Raw genomic sequence first — 21,620 nt, 5'->3', positions numbered from 1 at the left:
TATTTGGCCTGTGTGCTTTCAGTTGGAGAGTGTACCAGTCAGTGCCGTTTATGGTCACCTAAAATGGTAATGAAAAAAATTGAAAATTCAATTCCAACTTCCTGGAATTTTCGTTTCCTGGCTATCCATGGCAGCATTCAATCATGGATGGAGTAAACCCATGAATGTCTGGTGTCATCGATTACTGGGTAATGCCTGACATATCGGCAACCCTAGTGTTTTAGGTTTCTCTTTCCTTTAAAGGAGTCATTTGGTCTGTGCAAATAATCTAGGGCATGTATCTTGTTGCTAAATGTTTGCCAACTTTGTTATGCACCTCCCTATACGGCTCATATATTTGATTGTCTTTTGGGCCAACACTTGGATTGCATTATCTTCCTCGCCAATCTACTACACTCATAGCTTGATGCAGTCCTCAACAAACAAGACTTTGCACTGATCTGTTAGATCACTATGTAATTAATTAGGAAGCGGTTCATTGATAGTTTCTGCCAGTGCCTGGTCACCTCAAAGATGTTTTCATTCTACTTTTATCTCACTGTGACTTATATCTCCAAAAATCACTTGTTTGAATGTGTATGAAGACACACAGAAAATGTTGTTGAAAGGCAGAAATGAGGGCTGCAGTAAGTGGTGATAGTATAGGAAATCGAAAGTAAAACATTCTTGTCAGTTTTTAATGTGTTGGAATGTGGAGTGAATCATGTTGGTGCAAAGATAACAAAGTAATATAGATTTTCTTTTTGCAGGTTTTATATAATGGCATCATCAGGTTCTAATCAAACTAGTGATGGATTTACCCAAGAAAAATTACAGCTGAGCGTGAAAGGTAAGTAACAAAAAGGGCCTGTGTCACTACACAGTAGGCATCGTAAAGGAAGGTATACTTGTTGTGTGGGAGGTGGTCCCACAATATTTATCCAAGGGACGTCCGAGTGCATTGTAAAATTGGTATCATAGTATTGTACTTATGTACTTATTGTACTTATGGATAGAAGCTGATGGGTGTCATATGTGTCCATGTTACACTGCAGTAATTGGTAGAAGCTGCTGGTGTCAGTATATCACTGCACAGCTAGACAGTAGTGGTCTGCACTCTCTTTACTATTAAGCTAACTCCTCACTGGCAGTAAACAGTTCTGCTTTGACAATTGCTAGCACCTGATATTCTGGGGATGGCACATTCCTAGGACCTAATATTCTGAGGATGACACATTGTGGAAATTATATTCTGAGCATCCCTAATTTACAGCATTGACTTGTCAGAGAGTTTGAGTGGCTCCCATAGGGAATAACGAGCAGAACAAAATGCCAACCTCAGTATAGCAGTCCTATCTTAGCATATTCCTAACAAATTAGAAACTGAAAACCTTGCTTTTGGTATATGATGGATTTTCAGGCACAGCTAATTGCAGAAAATTTATCTAGGCAGTTATTCAGCATGCTGTGTTGCCCCTGTTGGGAAGTGATTCACAGGTCCAATGAAATTAGATAGTGTGCCATATCCTTGGCTTATATACAGTACATGGTGCTGCCATTTGTGCTTCTTGCTAGTTCCTTGATGTGTGCCTTCTTGATAGCTTGATATCAGTGGGTTAAAAAGAAAAACAACATAAAAATGAATGAATAAATACAAAAACAATATTAGGTCAATAACTATTTTTGCATCATTTTTAAATCACATTTCCAGGAATATTTCTTTCTTTTGTATAAACATAGAGATGAGCTTTATAGACTCTATAGGTTTAAGCTTCAAAACTTGAATTGATATATGTAATCATACACTGAGAACCTTATTCTACTTTACCAAAATATTCTTGATAAATGTCACCCTAATTGGCCTTCAGGGTGCCCTTTCAGCCACTAGTGGCTTAACTGGCAAGGTGCTGGGGGTGCATCTGGCCTGCCCCCAGATGGGGCCTATTGATAATATTTTAGAGTGAGGAATGGAAGACAAAGGTAAACTGTGTACATCTGTGGGGTGAGGTGAGGTGTGCAGGACCTATCCAGAGGGTGAAGGTCTTGAGGGACAAATCATGCACCTGAGAACTCCACTGCCAGTAACTGCTCTTGGCCTCTCCAGGGGATTCAGACCCACAGTTCAGGAACCAATGACATGTGTAGGTATGTAAACTTAAACTGCTGAATAAAATCAAACTGCGTCATTGTAACTATACACTAGTTAGTAGTAGCAGACATTGCTGGTGTAACTATATGCTTCTTGATAGAAGCAGGCAGTGTGAGTTTAGCAGAGCTGTACTGAATAGAAGCAAACAGTGTCTGTTTTACCCTTCATTATGTGATAAGATGACTTAAGTTCCACATGAAGCTGCACTACTCGGCAACAGGAGGCAGTATCAGTTTAGCACAGCAGTTCTGTTTGCAAACCTTCTGTTTCATTGAAAACCCAAAAAAGCCCAACTTTTTTTTTTTTATTTAAAAATCCCTACCAAATACATTGGTGTATGTGTCGGCTTATCATTACTAATATATACATTTTTACATTGCTTCCATAAAAAAGTTGTAAAATGCTCTGGATCCCCAGTATCTATTTGTAACTAATACATAAGTTACACTCCATGGGTGGTTCCCATAGGAAATAAGGAGTAGCACAATCCTCTGGAGCTCTGTGAGAAGTCTGGTCTGTGTTTTAGGGCTGAAAATACAGCAATTACAACTAAACAAAATGCCATCCCCAGTATAGTGGGTCCCAGAGATGGTACATTTGCATTTGTTGAGAATTCAATAATATAGTGTCAGTATTAATTTCAGCAGGCTTTATCAAGAAGCAGCAGCCACTAAAAGAAAGGAGGGGTCATTTTCGTTGAGGTTTGGCATGGTGCCGAGAGACTGGCGAATTGCTAATGTGGTGCCGTTATTTAAAAAGGGATCTCGTTCTCAGCCTGAAAACTATAGGCCTGTTAGTCTGACATCAGTAGTAGGAAAGCTTCTGGAAGGGGTAATAAGGGATAGGATAGTTGAATACATTGCAGTTCACAATACTATTAGTTTGTGCCAGCATGGTTTTATGTGTAACAGATCTTGCCAGACTAATTTAGTCACCTTTTATGAGGAGGTGAGCAGGAACCTTGATGCTGGAATGGCAGTTGATGTCATCTACTTAGATTTTGCTAAAGCGTTTGATACAGTACCTCACAGAAGGTTAATGATCAAATTGAGGAATATTGGCCTAGAACATAATATTTGTAATTGGATAGAGAACTGGCTGAAGGATAGATTACAAAGAGTGGTGGTAAATGGAACATTTTCTAATTGGACCAGTGTGGTTAGTGGAGTACCGCAGGGGTCAGTCCTTGGTCCTTTGCTTTTTAACTTGTTTATTAATGACCTGGAGGTGGGCATAGAGAGTACTGTTTCTATTTTTGCTGATGACACTAAATTGTGCAAAACTATAAGTTCCATGCAGGATGCTGCCGCTTTGCAGAGCGATTTGACAAAATTGGAAAACTGGGCAGCAAAATGGAAAATGAGGTTCAGTGTTGACAAGTGCAAAGTTATGCACTTTGGTAGAAATAATATAAACGCGAACTATCTACTGAATGGTAGTGTGTTGGGGGTATCCTTAATGGAGAAGGATCTAGGGATTTTTGTAGATCACAAGTTGTCTAATTCCAGGCAGTGTCATTCTGTGGCTACTACAGCAAATAAAGTGCTGTCTTGACTCAAGGGATGAAAACATATTTTTGCCTCTTTATAGGTCCCTGGTAAGGCCTCACCTTGAGTATGCAGTGCAGTTTTGGGCTTCAATCCTTAAGAAGGATATTAATGAGCTGGAGAGAGTGCAGAGGCGTGCAACTAAACTGGTAAAGGGGATGGAAGGGTTAAGCTATGAGGTTAGACTGTCGAGGTTGGGGTTGTTTTCTCGGTGAGGGCAGTGAAGCTGTGGAATGCCCTTCCTAGGGATGTGGTAATGGCAGACTCTGTTAATGCCTTTAAGAGGGGCCTGCATGAGTTTTTGAACAAGCAGAATATCCAAGGCTATTGTGATACTAATATCTACAGTTAGTATTACTGGTTGTATATATAGTTTATGTATGTGAGTGTATAGGTTGTGTGCTGGGTTTACTCGGATGGGTTTTTTCAACCCTATGTAACTATGTAACTATGTAATTTACAAACACTTCAAAATGGAAGGAGTGGAGTGTGCTTATTGACAGAATTTCTTTTTACTTGTGTCCAAACACACTTCTGTACTTCCACAAGGTTGCCATTTTGTCCATTCTGCCTCTTCTAATGAATGGTGGACTAATTAACCAGTTGAAAATGGGGAAGCTTGGCGCTTTCATCACCCTGCACCTGGCTGTAGCTCTAGGATTCTCACTCTCTAAAAATTCAAGATGTTACTTGCATACCAAAAATACAAGTGTTACGTCAAAACACAAGTGTAATTGGTCCATTGAGACACAATTTTGTGGAAGCAACTCAAAACCCAGCTATAATTTCACTGTAATCATGGGGAAAAAGCTGAATTAACATTCTAATTTGTAGAAATGCTGGTATAAACCTTTAGTATAGGACTAAGAAGGCTTCAACTTTACCAGTGAATGCAAGGCTGAAAGAAAAAGGCAGTTTTTGTAGTACTGCAATACCGGATTGAGACAGGAGGTGTCAGTATAGCATAGGAATATTGAATTAAAGTAGCACAAATAATGGATAGAGAAAGACAGTTTTAAGATGTAGGGTTTTTATGTATGCAATAAATAGTTTTGGGTCACTACAACATTGGATGGTGTTCTCAGTCTTCTTTTGTCAACATACTAGGTCTCAGAGATGCAAATCCTTTTATATTGATGCTGATGCTGTACTGGTGGCTAAAGCATTTTAGTCTTTTGTTGTTGAGCACTTTAGCATTAATGTGGCTTGTGCAGTTTCCTATTCCTTTCTTCATTTTACAGGCATTTGCAAGCAGGGATCAGTAATCCACTTGTTTCCTTCCTTGTTTCCTTTCCTGTAATCATTGTTTGTTAGGATATTATTTTAAGGTGGTTGGTTGATTTGCTGGCTGTACATAGTTGATTTTCATTTCATGTGTAAGAGCTCATACTCACAAGAGTCTGTTCCTGCATTCCCCTGTGGTGGATCCTTCCCACGTTCCACCGCAGGAACAAACTTCACTATCCCGCTGTACTTACATAGGTGCATGTAAGCGCCGAACACAGGTGAAATGCAACATTCTGTGTTCCACCTGCACTCGCCGCTTACATGTGCCTCACAATAGGGAAGAAAGGGCTACGTTTCACCCTGAGGAAGAACGCAGGAGAACACCACCAGAGGGGAACGTAGGGTTAAACACCCATCTGTATGAGCCCTTACACATTTCTATCAATGCCAAACTCATGCATAACCCTAACCTCCTCCTCATTATTAGCATCAGTCAAATGATTGTTTTTCTTTGCCCACCTGTTACAAGTTATGTATGCCAGCCTTGCCTTCTAATGCTTACTACCCTTTTTTTTCAGTCTTCTGGCTAATTTACCCTCCTTCTTTATAAATTGCATTTATCAGGGCTTAGAAACCCAACACAGGCATAGGCTAGTGCTGTATGATGTTACTGCCTAAACCAACAGAATATATTTAGTTTTTTGTTGCAAATAGTAGTAAGGAGATTCACCATTAAGAACTAAATCTTGCATTCTCATGTCTCAGAATTATCTTCATGGTTCAGAATTATTAAACCCCTAAGGTGGACCAAAAGAGAGAAGCGCTCTGGGGTATAGAGTACTTGTCATGCATGCATTTTGTTATCATTTAGAGAAGGAGGACTGTGAGAACCAGAACCTGCAAGTGAAGTCCTATTAGAATGCTATATTAAATGTATTAGCCATAAGTTGCTGACCTTGGAAAATAGTCCTCCTACATAACACTGGCATTTATTTGATTTTTGTTTTACTTCACTTAACTGGATTCCAGGACATACCTAAACTGAATGATTAAAGCCGGGTGTTTTCACTTGAGTTTGATGTTTGGTGGAATTGACTGCGTTCCAATGCAAAATAACACAGTTAAATATATTGCGGATGACAGCTCATATGTAAAACCCTGCTTCATATTAATCAACCATTTTCATAAAAATGTACTTTTTTAGTAGTATGTGCCATTAGGTAATCGGAAATCCTAAATAGCATATTGCCGTTTTAAATCCTAAGGGCCACCCCCCACATGTGATTAACGGTGCACACAAACAAACCAATCGACACATTTCTGTCTTTTACTCTCACACTTCTTCCTGTTACAGTTAGAACTGCATTATTTCTGGTCGGGTAATCTTTGAAGGATATAAAGATACTGTATATAAAAGGGCAACATTTACAGATATATAAATTCCAGTTTGGTAAGATTCTTTAGTAGGCCACTTAATATTATATAAACTATGTTTTGGCTAATTCATTCTGGGTATAGTTTGCCTTTAATTTCAGTCTGCTTTGTGAGATAGTAGCTGTATATATTTATATGTATATAGTTTTTATATGTGAGTGTATAGCTAGGTATGTAAAAGCATGTGTTTATATGGGCATTGGGGTTCATTTGAAAGGGGTTGAACTTGGTGGACTGTGGTCTTTTTTTCCCAGCGAACGTAACTATGTACCAAATTAGTTACATTACCATTAATGCCCGCACTTGATGTTTGGTTAAGTGTCTGATCCATGGTTCTGGGATGCCGTTTTCCCTTCTTCAGGTATCTTGTAGTTAGGGGAAATTCACCTTACAGCACTGTTTCGTAATCTATGAGTTGGGACTCAGAAGATTTGGAGATGATGTTCTACATAAATTCTGTGCCATTTATTCCTACAGTAGAAAAATAGTAGTTAAAACAAGTTGCCTATTGGATTTGAATTTAATTTGCAGATCATAAAGTTAACTCCTGAACGTAATCTGTGTTTCACAAAAAAAAGTTCAAGAAATACTGCTTTAAAGCTACCTTGTGGCATAGAGCAGCATTGCATATGGCCTTTGCTATGTACTATTCAATTATGCATCTCTCCATTAAAGGAACAGTAACACCAAAAAATGAAAGAGCTTTAAAGTAATAAAAATATAATGCATTGTTGCCCTGCACTGGTAAAACTGGTGTGTTTGCTACAGTAACACTACTATAATGCATATAATAAGCTGCTGTGTAGCCATGGGGGCAGCCATTCAAGCTGGAAAAAAGAAGAAAAGGCACAGGTTACATAGCCGATAACTGATAAGCTCTGTAGAATACTATAGTGCTTTATCTGTTATCTGCTATGTGCCTGTGCCTTTTCTCCTTTGAATGGCTGCCTCCATGGCTACATAGCAGCTTATTTATATAAATTATAGTAGAGTTTCTGAAGTAAACACACAACTTTTACCAGTGCAGGGCAGCAGCACATTATATTTTAGTTACTTTTATACACTTTCATTTTTTGGTGTTACTGTTCCTTTAAGCATTATCTAGTTTCTTAACCAATCAGAATGCAGAGGCATTGCCAGACAGAAAAACTTTAAAAAAATAATTACAGTAAATTAAACAAAAAATTGATGTCAAAAATGTTGTTTGAATATTATTATCTACATTATACTAAAAACTGCTTTTTACATTAGTGCTTTGCTTAGTTCTGTCATGACTAATGTAAGAACAAGTGATAAGAAAAGATTTCTGGAACTGAACATAGGCCTCAAGTCTTTAATTTTGAGTGAAAAACTGCCAGTTTGGCACAACATTTTATGTGTTCTGCAGTACTGTTACTTGGGGAGTTCTGACAAGCATTCCAGTGTTAGAGTATCAGCTATATACTAACGTTCAGTGGTCAAAGTATTTAAAGATTTTCTTACTTATGTCTCTTGTAGAACAAACACAATAGTGAATATTTCTCTTTACATCAAATCAATGCTATGGTTAAAATGCAAGTAACTTATTCTTTTTTTTAATTAATAATTCATAACTTTTGGACTAATCTGCTACAATATATTTGGCTAAAAGTTAAACTGAATCTAATCCTTAATGTGTACACTCAGGTCAGCTGCAGATAAAAAATTGTCAGATTCAGTTGTCCAGAGCTTTAAAATCGTATAACATTAATTATTCAGTTGAACCAAATCCAAATTGTCCAAAAAGTGCTGGGATTCAGCTGAATTCTGCACTGAATCCTGGATTTTGTGCATCTCTCATTTATGAGCTAAATCTGCTGCACACATTTAAATGGTGTTTATACATTTAAACCAGTTGCTAGTTTCTTAGATGCTTTGTACATTGTGCTAAGATGGTGAACAACTGAGATTAATTTCAGTTTATATTTAGCTATATGTAGAAATTAGTTTTTCCATACCTTTAAAAAAAGAAATATTGGTTTTTATTTCTGTAACCTTTACAGACTTTATTAGTAATATTTGTGCATTTACCTGTAAAATGTTACAAAAAGTACATATATAATGAAAACATATTTCTTTATTCTTTTTTTAGTTAAGACTGGCAAAGCACACCTTTAGCGGTTTGCGGTTGGGTGGAGGGCTGAAATTTGCCCACAGACACCCTCTGCCAGCGACATTTGCTTTCCCCAGTTCTTCCGATTGCTGCCTACCTGCCATTGGCTTATTTATGTACTTGAACCTGCCTGCCGTATCCTCTCTGGTCAAGTCACTGATGGCTTTCCAGGTCACTTGGGTGCAGGTTGGGAGGGGGCAGGTTAGGGTGCAGGTTGATTTTTTTGCTGACCCACACATCACTAGTTTTAGCATTAGTTGGGGCTGCTAAAGACATCCGTGTTACCTAGTTACATTAGTGACATACAGTGTCAATTAGCACAGTACATGCACAAGTACTACTAGGCCAGGATTGGGCCTAGATTTAACTGTTTAAATGTTTTCCCTTTGTGTCAAAGAATATTTTATTGTTATGGCTTTACTTGCCCTTTAATCCTGTACACAGAATATGTATGTGTGTGTGTGTGTGTGTGTGTGTATAATATATATATATATATATATATATATATATATATATATAGTACAGCAGAAGATATGGTGTCTATATAATACTGGGAGAAAAATCTGATGTGTAAACTACATGAAAGGATTGCCATACGATACAACACACCTGTCAAAAGGGAACACTGCTTGCTGCATCTTCATCTGACGGGATAAAATCTGAGGGTGTCTGACAGACTTTTTTTTTTGTCACCGAAATACAATGACTGTTGGACGTAGATGCATGAACAATAGACACCATCCAATTTTGTCTGATCCAATGTAAAGACATATCAGCTGTGGAGATCAGATTTTGTAGGATCCTACAAAATCTTGTGCTGTTGCTTTCTGTTGCGTGGTGCTGCATGACAAGATCAAATCAAATCTGACCCATAAAATCTGATCAAGGCCTCCTGTAGAGTTTAGCTTCAAGAGTTGTTGTTTCTGTAATTTGAAAAATATGTTTTGGCAATATGGAACTTCTAATACCTTGTTGAGAGGAAGAATTGAAGGATGCTTTTCTGCAAGAACATGGTCCCTTTAGTATTAATTGCAACAATATAATTTGGGAAAGGAAATCACATTTTATATTTCACTGATAGGCCCTGAACCAATATACAAATAACAACAGAAAATTCAGTGAAAATAAAACCACATTTTAATGGCTCAAAGATTTTTTCAAGACATAGTACATAACAAATTTAAATGTATACTATACCACACAGTGACAGGGTACATCCTAGTGCCTCTCCTAACGCGTTTCGCACAAAGTGCTTCATCAGAGCTTCTGATGAAGCACTTTGTGCGAAACGCGTTAGGAGAGGCACTAGGATGTACCCTGTCACTGTGTGGTATAGTATACATTTAAATTTGTTATGTACTATGTCTTGAAAAAATCTTTGAGCCATTAAAATGTGGTTTTATTTTCACTGAATTTTCTGTTGTTATTTGTATCCCTTTAGTATTAGTAGAATTGCAAGCCAGAAGATAGGTATGAAATGATGTTAACTGATAATGAAATAACAAACCGAAACATAGGATGAAAACAATATTGTATTCCAAAATTCTTAAATCCAACTGTATTAAATTTACAATAAGAGAATTAGCTATGCAGACCTTGCATTCTGTCTGCACATAAACTTCCATGTGATGGCTTGCTGTTGGCTGTGTGAACCGTCTGGGCATACTGCATACACCAGATTCTCATCAAAAGTGAGTTGTGCTGCCACAAAGCAATTTTGAAAGGGTGAAGTGTTACTCTGCACAATGTAATGTCATACTGTATCATTGTAATACTGCTGTATCAGTATGCAGTATTGCATATATCCAGGCTGTGTCAGTGTCACACTACAGTATCACATTGATTCATGTGTTTGTGTCACTTTGCAGTACAGGTATGGAATCTATTATCTACAAAGCTCCAAAATATTGTTTGTCAGATTGTTCATTATCCGCAAATAATTCTGTTTGTTTCATGATTCCTCAATCCCATGTTATAAAAAACAGCACATTTTACTTGTGGGTAACTAGGGGTAGGTGAGCAACATGTTGCCCCTGAACCACTGGTTGGGGATCACTGACTTATGGTAGGGTTATCCAAATTACAGAAATACCCCTCGTCTGTAAGTCCCCAGGTCCCCAAGCAGTGCAGATAATAGATCCCGTACCTGTACCACATTCATCCAAGCTGTATCAGTGTCACACTTTGTCCCACTGCATTACCACAACGATTCAGGTTGTGTCAGTGTCACACTGCAAAATACATCACTGGGGTGCTGAAATGAATTAGTATTGATTTTGTAGAACATTGTAGTACAACAAATACCAGCTTAGTGTAATATTACTATATTGTGTCACTGCACTCATATTAATTCAGAGATGTCTATAGCACTTCAGATTCTTAAAATGTCACATTGTAGTAGTATACATTCAGGGTGTGTTAGTGGCACTTGGATTCAAACTGTATTAGCGTTTCACTGCAGTATCACATTGATTATAGTTGTGTCAATATGAAATTGTAATATCACACTGAGACTGTTATTTTCACACCACATTATTATATTGAATTAGGTTGTCAGTGACACTGCACAGCAGTGGTCAGGATTGCCAGCTCCGGATTTCAAATCCGGGCGCCCCTAGGCCTGCCCCATTGCTTGCGTCGGTGCGAGGGTGGGGGAAGAGGTTTGTTCGCGCATGTGCGGGCATTTAAACTAATGGGGAGAAGTCCCCATTGCTCCGTATGGGAGAAAATTGTCAAAATCCATCCGGGCCTGAGTATTGCTGCCTTGTAGCCCTGCCAACCTAGGTTAGACTCCAGCCACTTTCTTCAGGGAGTTTGTATGTTCTACCTGTGTCTGCATGGGTTTCCTCCCACACTCCAAAAACACAGCAAAAAGGTTACTTGGCTTCAGTTAAGGAAAGGTAAAAACTAAGTAAGCTTTATCAGAAAGTCTATGTAAGTACAGCCATAAGCACTCACAGAAAAGCGGAGTCCTCTATCAAAAGAAACACAGGATTTCTTGTCTTCTTTTTGTAAACATGTTCTTAGGGTATCTGACTTCCTATCTTAAGATAATGAAATCGGTTGAGGCAGGGATTGATGTGAATGATGTATAATTTCTGTAAAGCGCTGCTGTATATGCTAGCGCTATATATATATATATATATAGTAGATAACAATAACTTTAATTTTACACTATGCTGTCCTACAAAATCAGAATATGTCATTATAATACTGCTGTATCAGTAGAACATTGATTTTGGCTGTCTCAGTATTATGTTTCAGTATCTAAATTTTCTAACCTGGCCGTTTGAAAAATATCGGGACGATAATTCTGAGGCCACACACGGTCTGAAAATCGTACAAAACCATTTTTAGTCCTTTCTTTCTTTAAATCATCTGGCGTTTTTTCTACTTCAATTCCCAAGTGTGCAGAAAGTAAGCAGTCTTAATTGGTTTTAGCTCAGAAACAGCAAACAGCTTAAGAATGATGAATGTGTTACTGTTTTGTCGTTGTTAGCCTGTTTAGGTCAGTGTATTAGTTTGAGGGAGCAAGTTTAGTGTATTTCACTGTGTTTCCTTTAGTGATGCAATGCCAACCTTGAAAACAGTGTTCCCTTGGTTAGAAGAGAGAGGGTTCAACTAGGGGCCTCTATCCTTGCAGTCTGGTAAGAGTTAAGCTTTAGCTTGTGAGGCCTCATGAAACAAAAGCGTCCAGTGCAGCAAAAAGTGTGCAGTTGCCCATTGCACTTGGACAGGGCAATTGTTATTTTCCAGAGGATATTGAAATTACATCTTCACATGATTCTTTCGGCCCAGTTTGATAGGTTGTAATGGCGATCAGTGCCAAAATGTATACGTTCAAGGAGCAGCTATTGAAGTGCTTTTAATGAAAAGCATTTTTTTCATCTACATAAAACAGGTCTTATGTATTCCATTCATTTGATACATTTTTGCACTATAGTGGTGTGTCCTTTGTCACTATAATTTTTACCCTCACAAGCCTTTTTGGGCCAGTGGCTCTCCTTAAAACTGCTTATATCCTTAATCTTTTACTTTGCAGAAAATAATCTCTTATATTTTCTGTGGGTGGAAAATATATTAATAAATTATTTCTCTGACATTTCTTTCTGAGAAAAACAGAGAGAACTCCATATCCTAGAGATGCATGATTATCAAATGTGCTAGGAATGCAGTTTTACTGGGCTTTACTAGAATTCTATATTCATAAATTCAAATATATAACCACTTAATTTTTATGTGCTGAGCTATCTAAGCTGCTTTATTTGTTAGAACTATAGGGTAATGTGACTTAAAATTCAAGTATATTTTTTTCTTAGAAATGTATGAGGAGCACAATTGTAAAAGTGGCATTTTCCATCTGAGAAAACAAATGAAAGTAATGAAAATATGTGGGGACATGCCTGAAGACTATATATCTATATGGGCAGGGTTCAATTGGGTTATCTCTTCCAAAAATGTCTGATTTGTTCACAGACCGGTCTATTTCACTTTATTATAAATGTAACATGATATTTATACAGGTAGAGGACCCGTTATCCAGAATGCTCGGGACCAAGGGTATTCCGGATAAGGGGTCTTTCCGTAATTTGGATCTCCATATCTTGTCTACTAAAAAATCAATAAAACATTAATTAAACCCAATAGGATTGTTTTGCATGCAATAAGGATTACTTATATATTAGTTGGGATCAATTACAAGGTACTGTTATAGTACTACAGAGTAAAAGGAAATCAGTTTTAAAATTCTGAAGTATTTGATTAAAATGGAGTCTATGGGAGACAGGCTTTCTGTAATTCGGAGCTTTCTGGATAATGGGTTTCCGGATAAGGGATCCCATACCTGTAACAGAAATCTGTGCCCCCTGCTGCAATAGGCAAGTCTTTTAATCTTGTACAGGTCTTAGAACTTCACAGGGACCTCTAATATCCTTACAATTTTTTTCTTATAATACATACATTTCAATTTATCGTGTCATGAAAGTAACATCAATAAGTTCTGTTTATAAATAATGTCACTTAGGCCTGTTTCTTAAGACTATATTTTACAGGGTCTTATATTTAATATTAGAAAGGATGGTTTTGGGAGAGGATCTGAAAGGTTATGATCTAGCATCCAGGACAGTGGACCATTACCAGCACCTTGCAGCAGCTTGCCTTTGCTTCAGATCTGTTTCAGTTGCTGCAGATCTGCTTTTTTGCACCAAGAGTTTATATGTCTGGCCCTCTAATCCTGTGGCTTGCATGAATAATTTGATATCAATGGAAAATTTCACAGAATTTATTTTTACTAAACCGACACATAGGCCTGATTGATGAGTGAAGCAGCCAAATCAGAACACTCATTGTGTAAGTGCAAAGTAAAGAATACATGGAAATCTAAACATATGCACACAGTAGTTTCTGTTTAATGCGAACTGTCATTGTATCTTTCTGCCTCCTATAGGAATCTCTTGTCTGACCAGCTGAACAATACTGGGTTTTGTTAGCCTTTTTCAGGTAGCCTGAGGTCAGAGAACCGAGTCAGTCTAGGACACACATCTTCCACATGTTCATGTCACATTCCTATATCTGACCTTGGAATTTAAGTCTGTGGCCTGGCAGATGGATGTGTGACTGCCAAATTGCCTATGACCATGTATATTTATATTTAAAATAAAAAAAAACACAATCCCTATGGGAGATATGTGTACATTGTGGATATCTTTTTATATAAAAGGTGTGAAGTGCTTTAAGCCCTGTTTTCCATGTTCATAAACAAAATCATTGATCCCTAGGGGCCCATACACTTACAGGTGTAGAAGGCACCTGCTCAAATGTTAAAAAGTTGTCCATGTGCTAGGAAATGTTCAACCTCTTATGTGCACTGAGCAGTCGACTTGTTCTCCCTAACCAGCACGTCATAATTCTATTTCATGTTATGTAATAGCGTAACATTGGTGTGCTGGGATAGCAGTTCCTGATGGTCCACTGCGCTGTGTTTTTTGTAAACTAGAATTGTTTACTGGAATAAACATACTCGTTTTTTGCCCATTGTTCTGGACTTTGAGGAGTTAAGAAGAAGCAGGAGAAGGAAACTTTGTACCTTCTGTGCCTGACTACCCCTCCCAAATAAAAACATAATTGGCTTTTACGTTCTTTACTGTGGGAGCCCCTCTCAGCTCCACAAACAGAAAGCAGCATCGTTGCCACAGAGCGTCACTGTGTGCTGGGGTGGGGGCAGAGAAAGCCCCTCTGTGCCTGGTGCCCCCCTTCTAGGCTGTGTTTATTTAACTTCAGGAACAGAGAGGTGTGTGTGAGAGAGAGAGAGGGGGAGGGGGGGCTTCTTTCACCAATTTGATACACCTTGTAAAAGCAGCAGTCTGCTTCGGGCAGCACAACTTCCTCCAAACCATTAGTGTCATTAAGAGCGAGGAGGGCAGCTCACAATGTAGTCTGTGTAGGAATGCTGGAGAAAGAGCCATTCACAGCCTCCTGACACACCTCTGTACCGCACAATGCTACACACACAAACTATAGTCACTGTGCACCTCTATGCATTCATGTTCAGCAACTTCTTTCCATGAATCCTCCTCAGCATGCTCACTTACGTATATTAAGTACACTTTTAACATTTCCACGTATGCATAGCCAGGCGGCCATTAGTTAGTACAGCAGTTGGGGTCCCCCTTCTACTTCCAGGACCCTGAAAACTAATATTTAGTATTATTCATTATGTCATAAAGGGCCACAACCCCTGCCTGGTTTTAGGGGAAGAGGGGAACCGATCATTTACATGTGAGGGGCCCATTATTTCTGATGTGATTTCATAGCGTTAAAGTATGTTTGGCTTTGATTCGTACCTGGATATCCCAGGAGTTACCCGCCATACAAGTGCATCCTTTATCATTATGCCTACCTCGAGGTGGACAATATCAGATTGATAAGATTGTTTGGCCCTTGGATCTCGTATCGGATCACATTGATGAGATACAGTGAGTGTTATCTGACATGACTAGGAACGCATCAAAGAGGCAATGCTCTCCTCATTCTGACAGGATTTTTAAACCAGATATCAGTCAGGTAGGCCAGTCTGGGAGTCCCATACATGGGCGAATAAGATGCCAACTTTGTATGTTGGCATCTTTTATTGGCCCATGTATGGAAACCTTTAGTTAGATGTGTGCATTCAGTGACCTGTGCACATGTGTAGTGAGGACTCGGTGACACCAGAGGGCCCTCCTAATAGACTGTGCCCACATTTTTTGGCAGCATAAAACAGATACCGCTGATCCCCTGTGCACTTGTAAGTTGGCATCTCTGGTGGTCAATTTGCACTTTATATACTTATAAATGAGTACCATGTGGCATACGACTGTTTCTTGTTTCAAAAATAAAATTATATATAAATTAGGATGCCATCAATATCTCAGATCATTTTTTAGTGAGCTGGTCACCAACAATATTTGTTGTTACTGCCTTATTGACTTGTTTTCATATTTTTGTATCTCCTATAAACTGATTTGCAGTGTCTCACTGAGTCAGCCACTGGTTGGACTGTGATTCAAGAAATCCTGGTCTTGGTTTTCTGTGTCATCTTTTGGCATTGGATAAGGCCCATATGTAGTAACTAGTTACTATGTAGTAACATTGGCAGTGTTTTGCCAAGGTCCAAACACCCATAGTAACCATTTTCATATTAAATGAATTATTATAACAGCATTGGACCTGTTAAAGGTAAGTTACAGAACTTGAGTAGTGTTTGCCAATTTTACCACATGGCACATTTCACCTGTCTGTCTTATTTCATTGTCTTCATAATTAGTTTTGGCCTCTTAAGGTGTTTAAAATAAAGATATTTAAAAGATAGTTACATTTAAAAGATAAGTAATTTAAGTGGTATTCCTAGATAATTTGCAAATGGTCTTTATTTTTATTTCCATTTGCTTTTATGCTGATGTCAGGCTTGGAATTTTAACTTTTGTCTGGTTAGAGGCCTTAATTACACTAACTAGGTAGCAGTTTGGAAACCTTTAAAGGAAGATGTAAATTAGAAGTCCTGAATAAGCTACACAACAATATTGAGATTAACAACAAAATTGAAGCCTCATGTTCAGCCTGTGCTGAGGTCAGTGACCCTGACAAGCAGATAGCATTTTCAATTGGAAGCTGGCAAAATTGGAAGGTTAATAATGCAAAACTATAAACAGTAAAAGACAAAGACCAGTTGAAAAGTTGCTTAAGATAAGTCCAACTCTTAAAAGTGATTCTTAACCTCTAGGTTGTGACCCCAAATTGGGATTTAATGGAGTAAAATTTTAATCTAGAAAGCCAGTGTGAGCACCATATTTTACCATACAAATCTAGAATACAACTTCTGCCATACTTGAAGTTGGTGTTTTGCAGTTATTAACACTATTTTGCTGAAGTTAATAATATCAAATTCAAAAAGAGAGAGAAGAAGAGGAGAAGAGTTGAGATGTTGAAATTTTATTACTCAGACCTTAAAAAAATTAAGAAACCTTTTGGTGTAGGGTGGTATAAAAACACAATTTTTGTGATTTCCCCTTTAGTTTGTAAAAATCTATTCAGAGTGCAATGTACTGCTGTCTTAGAAACATTAGTTTTGTGCTGTTTTGTAGCACTCAAGAGATAGAACTGCCCTTTAGTTACTTAATTGATATCGGTACAAGAATTTGGAAATATTTTTAGAAATTTTTTATTTTATATTTTAAAGAAGTACAAATAATATCTTTTATTGGACCATATCAATTTAGCAACAGGTTTAAAAAGTCCACAGTCAACATATTTAGTAAGAGCACACAACACTATTTCATTTGTTTCTGCACAGAAATGTGAAAGAACTTTCCAATTGCTAGGACAGTTAATTTCTGTCATATCTAAATGTACTCCTTTGAAATAAAAGTATGTTAGTACAGTTCTTCTTAGAAGACTTTTGAATCAGTGTGTATATAAAAAAATTGAATCTTAAGTTAAACTAATGTCCATTCAAGTGTACAGGGGAATGAGGCTCATCATCTAACCAACCTCCCATGCCAAGCATATTGTGATGTGAAGCACAAGTGCAAATGTCATTATTTGACTCTTAACATGATAAAGAAAACTTATAACAACTCCTGTTTTTCTCTACCATACAGAAAATAGTGTACCTTTGCAGATTAACCTTCAAGCAGCACACAAGGCATCTGGGGATGATCTGACTATCGCCCTAGATGAGCACATGGAAGCAGGCAAGTAGAGTGCTCCGATTAATTCAGAGCATACATTTACTCATTTTAAACACCTCAGATGGCTTCTGCATCATTATAACTGCACTGTTTATTCTATAAGATATAAATATTTACTGTATAAAATATGTGTGCAGACCTAGCATTAAAGATTCTACTTTTATTTTTTCAGTGGAGGATGCAGACTCTGAAATGGTATTTGAGAATGGCCATTATGCACTGGAAAAGATAAGGTTTGTTCTTACAGTCATTATTAGGATTGTTTATCCCTTTTAACCAACTTTGCTGCCTTTCTTATACAATTAACCCTTTCACTGCTAGCCGTTTTGGACTAAGCGGAACTTCTACTGCCAGACAGTTTTTGAACATTTTGCAGTGTATCACTTTAGGGGCGTTTCCTCGGGGGGACTTTAATTTACCCAGGAAAACTATATATTGTTTTTTTCAGGACAACCTAAGCTTTTAAAATATGGTAGAAGTTTTGTGTATTTCCAATTCTGTAACAAGATATAGGCTTCTAAATGTCTAAAAAATGAAAAAAAATCATATTTTCCATAATATAAACACATGCACCAGAAACAAAAATTAGTTTATGCATGAAATTACAACTGATTTGGAAAGTCCCATGTCTCCTGAATGTGCCAATACCAAATATATATAGTTTTATGGAGATTTCTTACTTGTATAGGTCAAAAACTCCCAGCAGTACACTACCAAATTTCCAAAGCACTGCTTCAGAAAGCTGCATACTTTAGATTTCAAGGCCAAAACTTCCACTAATAGAAGGTTTATCCTATAATAGGTAGAACTGTCTGTCTACTCCAAACTACCAAGTCGCAATGCTTTACTAAATTTATTGGTTTTTATCAAAATTTGTGAATTTTTTTAAAAATCACTTCAAAGCTTCCAGTCTATAGTATCTTATCTCCTACAGGTCATAAAGTAACCAAATAAAACACCCTAAATATGAACGCCAGGGGTCCACTGAACAGTTTGATGCCCAATATGTATAGGTTTAGCTAAGTATGTGGCATGTAGGGGCCCCAATGTGAACATACCACCATATGTACTGTCATTTCTGTCATTTCAGCTTCTGCAAAATCAACACATTTACATAATTTTATGTAGGATAAAGCTACAAAAAGTACGCTCACCCCAGAAAGCCATATATTTGTGGAAAGCACACATTCCCCTGAATCTAAAATGGGTACCCATGTCTTTCTACTCCAAAGTGCCAAGCTGCAAAGCTTTCCTAAAGTTGGCAATTTTGAAAACATTTCCAAAAATCCTCTCAAAGCTTCCAGTTTGCAGCATCTTATCTCCCACATATCATTAGGTACCAAGATAAATATGAACGCCAGGGGCCCACTGAACAGTATGATACCCAATATGTATAGGTTTACCTAAGTATGTGGCATGTAGGGGCCCCAATGGGAACATACCCCCATATGTACTGTCATTTCTGTCATTTCAGCTCCTGCAAAATCAACACATTTACATCATTATATGTGGGATAACACTAGTATAAAGTAAACTCATCCCACAAAGCCATATATTTTTGGAAAGTACACATTCCCCTGAATTCAAAATGCGTACCCATGTCTTTCTACTCCAAAGTACCAAGCCGCAAAGCTTTTCTAAAGTTAGCAATTTTGATGACATTTCCAAAAATCCCCTCAAAGCTTCCACTTTGCAGCATCTTATCTACCACATAGCATTAGGTACCAAGATAAACCACCATAAATTTGAACGCCAGGGGTCCACTGAACAATTTGATGCCCAATATGTATAGATTTACCTAAATATGGGGCATGTAGGGACCCAAATGTGAACATACCCCCATATGATCTATCATTTCTGTTATTTCCGCTTCTGCAAAATCAACACATTTACATCATTTTGTGTGAGATAAAGCTAGTAAAAAGTACACTCACCCCAGAGTCATATATTTTTGGAAAGTACACATTCCCCCGAATCTAAAACAGGTACTTTTGTCTTTCTACTCCAAAGTACCAAGCCGCAAACCTTTCCTAAATTTGGCAATTTTGATAACATTTCCAAAAATCTTGTCAAAGCTTCCAGTTTGCAGCATCTTATCTCCCACGTATTATTAGGTACCAAGATAAAACACCCTGAATTTGAATGCCAGTGGTCCACTGAACAGTTTGATGCCTAATATGTATAGGTTCACCTAAGTATGTGGCATGTAGGGGCCCCAATGTGATTATTCCCCCATATGTACTGTCATTTCTGTCATTTCAGCTCCTGCAAAATCAACACATTTACATGCTTTATGTGGGATAATGCTACAAAAAAGTACGCTCACCACAGGAAGCTATATATTTTTGCAAAGTACACATTCCCCTGAATCTAAAATGGGTACCCATTTTATTTTCTACAGGTCATTAGGTACCAAGATAAAACACCCTAAATATGAACCCCAGAGGTCTACTGAACAGTTTGATGCCCATTGTACATAGGTTTATCAAAGCACATAGCACTTAGAGACCCCAGAATATACCTTGTGCACACTAATTTCATGGTTTACATTTACCTAATTCATAAACACATGGCAGTTTTATGAGGGGTAGAAGCTGCAGAAATGTACGGTAACCCCTAAAAGCCATATCTTTTTGGAAAGTACACATTCAGATAAATCCAACATGGGTAAAGAAGACTTTCTACGCCAAAGTACTAATTTGGAAAGCCTTCCTAAAGTTGATGGTTTTTATGACTTTTCTGAAAAAGGCCTAAAATTGTTGCAATTTGCCATATTTATCTTACAGCATTTCTTACATATAATGACACATCACCCTAAATATGAATGCCAGCGGTCTACTGAACAGTTTGATGCCCAATATGCAAAGATTTACCAAAGTATGTGGTGTATAGAGGCACCCAAATGAAAATAGTGCATAGGAATTTTCTCAGCTGCCAACTCAATTTCTGCAAAAAAAAGCCCAATGACCGTGTATTATGTGCCGCAAGACCCCCTAACTGTACAGAAAAACCCAGAAAACCATATATTTTTGGAAAGTACACATTCAGACAAATCCAACATGAGTAAAGAGTCCTTTCTACACCAAAGTACCAATCTGCAAAGCTTTCCTAAAGTTAGTGGTTTTTATGACATTTCAGAAAATCGCATAAAAATGTTGCGATTTGCCGCATTTATCTCACACAATTACTTGCATACAAAGGCAAATCACCCCAAATAGGAACACCTAAGGTCTACTAAACAGTTTGATGGCCAATATGCTTAGATTTACCAAAGTCTGTGGTATGTACTGAACCCTAAACTAAAATAGCGCTCATGCACTTCTCGCCTGCCAGCTCAGCTTTTGCACACAGAGCCCACTGACAGCGTATTATGTGCCGTAAGACCCCCTAACTATACACAGACCCCCAGAAAACCATATATTTTTGGAAAGTATACATTCTGACAAATCCAACATGGGTAAAGAGTCCTTTCTGCACCAAAGTACCAATCTGCAAAGCTTTCTTAAAGTTAGTGTTTTTTATGACATTTCAGAAAATCGCATAAAAATGTTGCAATTTGCTGCATTTATCTCACACAATTTTCAAGGCAAGTCACCCCAAATAGGAACACCTAAGGGCTACTGAACAGTTTGATGCCCAATATGCATAGATATACCAAAGTCTGCTGTATGTAATGACCCCAAAATGAAAATAGCACATATGGATCGGTCTGCTGCTTGTAGCTAGGTCCTGCGATGCGATCGCATCGCTGGACCAACTTGCCAGCCCCCTTGGCTCGTTGCCGAGGGGGTTGGGGGCACAGCTGACTCTCTTTTGCCACCGGTGCAGAAAGAATGACACTAGTACCAAAAACGTAGGTACTACATCGTTGGCATATAACTGCTTTTTTTAAAACAACGTAGTACCTACGTTTTTGGCAGGGAAAG

General features: G+C 37.9%; 1 protein-coding gene across 2 annotated transcripts in view; it reads left to right on the top strand.

Annotated features, from left to right (window-relative positions):
• wwp2 (WW domain containing E3 ubiquitin protein ligase 2) overlaps nucleotides 1–21,620 on the top strand; it is a 52,627-nt gene that overhangs the window by 3,991 nt on the left and 27,016 nt on the right. For both annotated transcript variants that reach the window (XM_012960385.3, NM_001097372.1), the window contains 3 exon segments: nucleotides 750–829; nucleotides 17,605–17,697; nucleotides 17,867–17,927. In XM_012960385.3, coding sequence (XP_012815839.1) covers nucleotides 760–829; nucleotides 17,605–17,697; nucleotides 17,867–17,927 — 224 coding nt within the window. In that variant the 5' untranslated portion in view covers nucleotides 750–759.

Source organism: Xenopus tropicalis, chromosome 4 (assembly GCF_000004195.4).
Source record: "Xenopus tropicalis strain Nigerian chromosome 4, UCB_Xtro_10.0, whole genome shotgun sequence".
NCBI lineage: Eukaryota > Metazoa > Chordata > Amphibia > Anura > Pipidae > Xenopus > Xenopus tropicalis.
The sequence above is the reverse complement of the archived record's forward strand: the minus strand, read 5'-3'. Positions and strand labels throughout refer to the sequence as shown.